Source organism: Microcebus murinus, chromosome 5, assembly GCF_040939455.1.
Source record: "Microcebus murinus isolate Inina chromosome 5, M.murinus_Inina_mat1.0, whole genome shotgun sequence".
Lineage (NCBI taxonomy): Eukaryota > Metazoa > Chordata > Mammalia > Primates > Cheirogaleidae > Microcebus > Microcebus murinus.
Genome location: NC_134108.1, coordinates 90204001 through 90210000, shown reverse-complemented (window position 1 = coordinate 90210000; position 6000 = coordinate 90204001). Strand labels below are relative to the sequence as shown.

Below are 6000 nucleotides of genomic sequence, written 5' to 3'. Positions count from 1 at the left end.
AATCTCAAAATATGTTTGCTCCATGTTAACTTTACTTCAATGACAATAAAAAAGCAAAATCAACCCTACATATTAAGTAAGACTCGGATATTATCTGCTTTTTACTTATTGCTTTAAAAGTACAAATGCAACACCTGGGGGAAAATAAACCATTCTACTTACAAATCCGGGAATCTCACATGCTGTCTCTCGGTTGTTCTGTTCTGGGTCACAGTAGATTCGCAACTTTTGGACATCAAACTAGGAATATAAACCCAGTAGAGTCAAAGTTAAGACACAAGCCAATTGCTTTATAACAGCAACTCAGATACACAGAAACACCCACTACAGTCAGTAATTGTGTAAGGTTTATATCATAGCATTTGGCTAAAACAATAAAACACAAAATTGAATACCTGACATATACTATAAAGATGTGATGTGACATAACTCCTAGAAGAAAACTAGCACCAAAAACAAATCTCTGATTTCCTTCTAGAACCTAGTATAGTTTTTTTAGTAGCTCTGTATTAAGAGCATTTTCTAGGATACTTACAAGCTTTCCCAGGTTTTCTATGCTTATCCTAAATCTCTACAACATTCCTGATTATATATGGTAGGCTCAAGAAGTCATCTTTGGTTTCTTTGGTTTTAGAGATTTAATTGCTGGCATAGAGTGTTGTGTGATAAGTAGGCCCAGCACCTGTTACTGCTTAAATATTTACTACAATTTGACATCTAGTATTAATGCATAGTGACCACATGTGTAAACACACATTTGAATATGGCAGTCTTCTCTTAATAGGAACAGAGTAGGAGAAACATACCTTTTGAAATAAAAGATTTTTCTAAAAATGGCTTTTATAGACACACTTCTCCACCCAAACACAGATACTCTAGTTTAAAGAGATATCAAAAAAGTCAAAACAAAACTTTTTTAGGTATGACTTCAACATATTATGGTTGCTTTATTTTTAAGTAACAGTTTTGTTTGTGGAAAACCCTGACATGCATTAATCTAATTTTATCCTCGCAGCTGCAAAGAAAATTTTATAGCCTCCACTTACAGTGGAAACTATAGTCTCTTTTCCAAATTCATTATTTAAACTGTGTATCTCCTGGGAAACATGAAATTAATGTTTCCTGGAAATGCAGAATACTACTTTGAACGCAGAGGAACATTTTTGTAAGTATTCTTATAAAATAGAGGAAGTCTAATTTTGCATTTTCATACACACATACATTAATTTCACTAATGAACTGACCACACTTTTGTTAAGTATCCTAAAGGAATTTTTAATTAAGTTAAATGCAATTAAATATGGTATATACCATTACAAAAGACTGCAAATGTTTCATGTCATACAATGCAAAAACCAAATCATTATTTATCCACCTGAACAGTTTCTTCTTTCCCAGAATATTTTCCAATTTGGGTCTGCCCACTGATGAAGATTCCTAAAACTGGTTGTAAGAGCTTGTTTTCAATTTGTTGATCATCAATGTACAGAGTTACATCTTTCTCCGTTACTAAGAGACGAATCTGGTGCCAGCCTTCATCAAATAAAGTCTATAGAAAGAAAGTATAGAAGAGTCATATATAAAACCTCTAACAATCTTTTCTTTTATTAATCCCGGAGTTCTTATTACATATCCCAAAGTAGCTGTGCCGAACAATTTACTAAAACTCCCTCAAAGTCACACATGAGTTACTAATTTCTGAATCCAAATGGCTTCTCTCATCCCTCCTCCTATTTCCTTCATTGCAACTTGGGACCCCGTAACTAGTACATCTTTCTTAATATTCTCACTCAACTTCCATGATTTGAACCATCTTTTTTTTTTTTTTCCAATTTTTTTTTTATTTTGGCATATTATGGGGGTACAGATTTTAAGGTTTCAATAAATGCCCATTTCCCCCCTCCCCCCAAAAGTCTGAGTCTCCATCATGACCATCCCCCAGATGGTGCACATCTCACTCATTATGTATGTATATACCCGCCACCCGGCCCCCTCCCCCCTCCCCAATGCCCCAATACCCTCCCCAATACCCTACATATCCCAAAGTAGTTGTGCCGAACAATTTACTAAAACTCCCTCAAAGTCACACATGAGTTACTAATTTCTGAATCCAAATGGCTTCTCTCATCCCTCCTCCTATTTCCTTCATTGCAACTTGGGACCCCGTAACTAGTACATCTTTCTTAATATTCTCACTCAACTTCCATGATTTGAACCATCTTGATCATCTTTATTTCTTCCTTTCTAGTTGCTCATGCTCATTCATTCTCTCTCTCTCTCTCTCTCTCTCTCTGTCTCTCTCTCTCTCTCTCCCTCCCTCCCTCCCTCTTTCAGGGCTCCTCTCCTTCAACCTGCTCTTTAAGGAGGGCATTCTTCACAGGTCTGCCCTTGACACTTTTCACTCTCCCCTTTGACTATGTCATCCATTCCCACAGGCCAATTATAACTTCTATGTAATAACTCCCATATCAACATCAACAGCCTAGAACTCTCCTGCACATGGGCCCTATAATTCTAATACTAGCTAGAATAACTTTGCCAGGATGTCTCAGAAATCAGCCTAACAGTGTACATGAAAAAATAAACTTGAACTACTCCCTAAACTTTCTTCCTCTCCCTATTTCCCTTGGATAATAATATCTTCTTTTCTAAAACTTAAGTTTCTTTCTCTGAGTCAAAATAGCCAGATGCAAAGTTCTACAAAATATGTTTCTTCAGCATGACTCAAATTCACTTCCCCATTTCCATTTTTATTGCCATAATTTAGGTTCATGGGTATCTTCCTTCTATTGCAACAATTTTCAAATATATCTCTATCTCTGACTTTTCCTCTCCAAAGCATCTTTCATACTGCTACTAGCATTAATCTCTCTCACTAGAGTTTTTTAGTGGAGATGCTCCATCTTATTGATCTCTGTGTCCTCAGGACCTGGCATAATTCCAGGGTAAAGCTGAAAGTATCATTATGAAAAGAAGGAAGGGAGAAGAGAGGATAGCTTTGACCATGACACACCACTGATCGAGACCTCTTGATGGAATCCTGTCATTCACTTTCTATAGCTTCCCAGACTCCTCACAAATTGGATTTATACCTTGCCAGCCTTTCTTTCCATGCATCTTATACTGCAAACACAAAGACCCCACTTTGTATTTTCTAAATAAAAACCCTGCATTTTACTGCACTCATGACTATTCAATACTGAACCATTAAGTTAATGTTCTCTTATATCTCTCTCCATCAAAACCCTATATATCCTTTAAGGTCCAGTAGAAAATTTTCTCATTTATGAAGATTTTCCTATACTCTGTGTTAGAACCCATTTTCTCCTTCATACTCCATTAATGCTTTGTACTTCTATGTGATAACAGTTGCCTTGAATATCCCATTATAAATAAGCTCCTTAAAATGAGAAACATGCCTTATTCATTTGTCATTTCTTATATTAGATTATTAAGTATGGAATGTCCAATTTTCTTATGTACTAAGTTTGACAGTTGATATCTCTGACATTTCACTTTGACATTCCTTGGTTTTTTGTCTTTTTTGTCTTTAATTGTGAAGGTATATCATCATTCTTTCAAATGCATGTTTTGGCTTATGATTATCTTGCAAAACTTTTTAGGGCAATTATTGTGAAACCATGAATACTAACAAAGTGTTTGGGAAGGATGTGGCTAGTAAATGCACAGCACATCAATAGGTTGAGAAGTTCCATTCTGGTACCTCTAATCTTGAAAATGAGCCATGTAGGTAACCTGAGAACAAGGTGGATAATGATGAGCTGAAAGCTATAGTGGAAGCAAATCCATCTTGACATACGTGTGAATTAGCAGAAAGGTTTGACATTGCTATTCCAACAATATTGGACCATTTGAAGCAAATCAGCAAGGTAAAGATGCTAGATAAATGGGTTCTGTGTGAATTGAATACATGTCAGAAGAGAAATTGTCTTGAAGCTTGCCTTTCTCTGTTGTCATGACATAAAGAAACCATTTCTACACAATACTGTTACGTATGATGAAAACTGGATTCTTTTGACAATCACAAACTTTCATCACAATGGTTGAATAAAGATGAAGTATGGAAATATAATCCAAAACCAAATATTCACAAAAAGCTAATGGTGTCTCTGTTTGGTGGTCCAGTGCTGGTGTATTCCACTACAGTTTTATGAAACCTGGTCAACTAATTGCAGCAGATGTCCACTGCAATCAACTGGATGAAATGATGAGGATACTTGTGATTAAACAGCTAAGATTGGTCAACAGAGAGAGGCCTATTCTCTTGCAAGACCACATGTTGCAAGAAAAAAAATGCTGCTCATACTGCAGAAGCAGTATTTCATCCACCATATTCATCAGACCTTGCACCAACTGACTACCACTTCTTCCATGCGTTGGACCACTTGTTGCAAGAAAAAATATTCAATTCTCAACAAGCTATGGAAAATGACTTTTGCAATTTCATCACCATTTGCTCTCCAGGCTTTTTTGCTGCTGGCACAAGCAAGCTACCGTTAAGATGGCAAAACTATGTTGACAGTTTTGACACATACTTTGATTAATTGTACTTCTTCTTGTTTGAGATATAATAAACTACAATTTTGATTTGAAATCAGACATTTCATATCTAATAACCTAATGAGACCCTAGCACATTGTCTTCAGTAAAGATAGCATACAATAAACATTTTTAAATTTAATATGCTGAGTGAAGAAATTACATAAATGTATAATTTTCATATACAACCATAATATACCTTTAGACTATCACAATTATAATAATGAATAAAACTTAATTGCTTTTATTATTGCATCTGTATTCTGAAAACACAACTTGGAAAATAAACTTTTCTAAAAGTTTATTTTATTAGATACATATTCCTTTTTAGGAAATAAAATGTCCTCCTAATTAAGGTAAATTCTGTACTCAGTATCTATATGGTATGTATGTATGTATTTGAGACAGGGTCTCACTCTGTTGTTGGGGCTAGAGTGCAGTAGCATCATCATAGCTCCCTGTAACCTCAAATTCCTGGGCTCAAGTGATCCTCCTGTCTCAGCATCCTGAGTTGCTGGGACTGAGTAGTATGGTGTGTGCCACCATGCCTGGCTAATTTTTTCTATTTTTGGTAGAGATGGAGTCTCCCTATGTTGCTCAAGCTAGTCTCAAACTCCTGGCCTCAAGTAATCCTACTGTCTCAGCATCTCAAAATGCTAGAATTACAGGCATGAGCCATCGTACCTGGCCTCTACCTGGCATTAATATTCTAGCAGATATGCCTTTATCTCAATATCCTGTAGGACACACAGTGTAAAACAGACCAACATGGACTTTGAAATCAACCAGATCAAAATTTTTAATTCCTGAAATCATCACTTATTAACTGTGCTGCTTTGAGGAAGAATTTAATATACTTGAATATTGGTTTATTTGTCTGCAAAATGAGGCAATAACTTCTTCATTGGGCAGCTATTATAATTAAATATGCCTGGCACCAAATAGTAGGCATTCAAAAGATGTTAGTTCAGATCAGCCCCTGTCCCTAATTAAGAAATGATTTCCTTCCTCTGTTGCTTTTCTTCAGTAAAGCAACACTAAAATATGAAGTCAAAATTTTTCTAGTCATGTTAAAATTATAGCTTTCTTCATCCAACACACACAAGCCCATTGATACTTCCCCATGAATACCATAATCATGATATTACCCAAGGCATCTTTACCTTAACTTGAGGGTCAGCAAAAGTGACAACTTGTGTCCCATTAATTATGCTGGTTGTTGTAAATAATAAAGTTTTATCCACACCATTTAAGGTAACTGCTATTTGTGGCCTTCCATCAATGGTTAATATTCTCCATAGATCCCACATTTTCTTGACCTTAAACCTCTGAGTGGAGACAAATACATAGGATGGAGGAAGACCTTCTGGGAAAACATTGCTAGAAAAAGAAGAACATGTGTAATTGTAAAGAATTCTCAAGATGTCTATAGATCTATTA

General features: G+C 35.7%; 1 protein-coding gene across 1 annotated transcript in view; it reads right to left on the bottom strand.

Moving 5' to 3' along the window:
• COL21A1 (collagen type XXI alpha 1 chain) overlaps positions 1–6000 on the bottom strand; it is a 179064-nt gene that overhangs the window by 101685 nt on the left and 71379 nt on the right. The window contains exons 5-7 of the mRNA XM_076003284.1: positions 5724–5940; positions 1376–1549; positions 163–240 (exon numbers count right to left, since the gene is read on the bottom strand). Coding sequence (XP_075859399.1) covers positions 163–240; positions 1376–1549; positions 5724–5940 — 469 coding nt within the window. The remainder of the gene's footprint in view (positions 1–162; positions 241–1375; positions 1550–5723; positions 5941–6000) is intronic.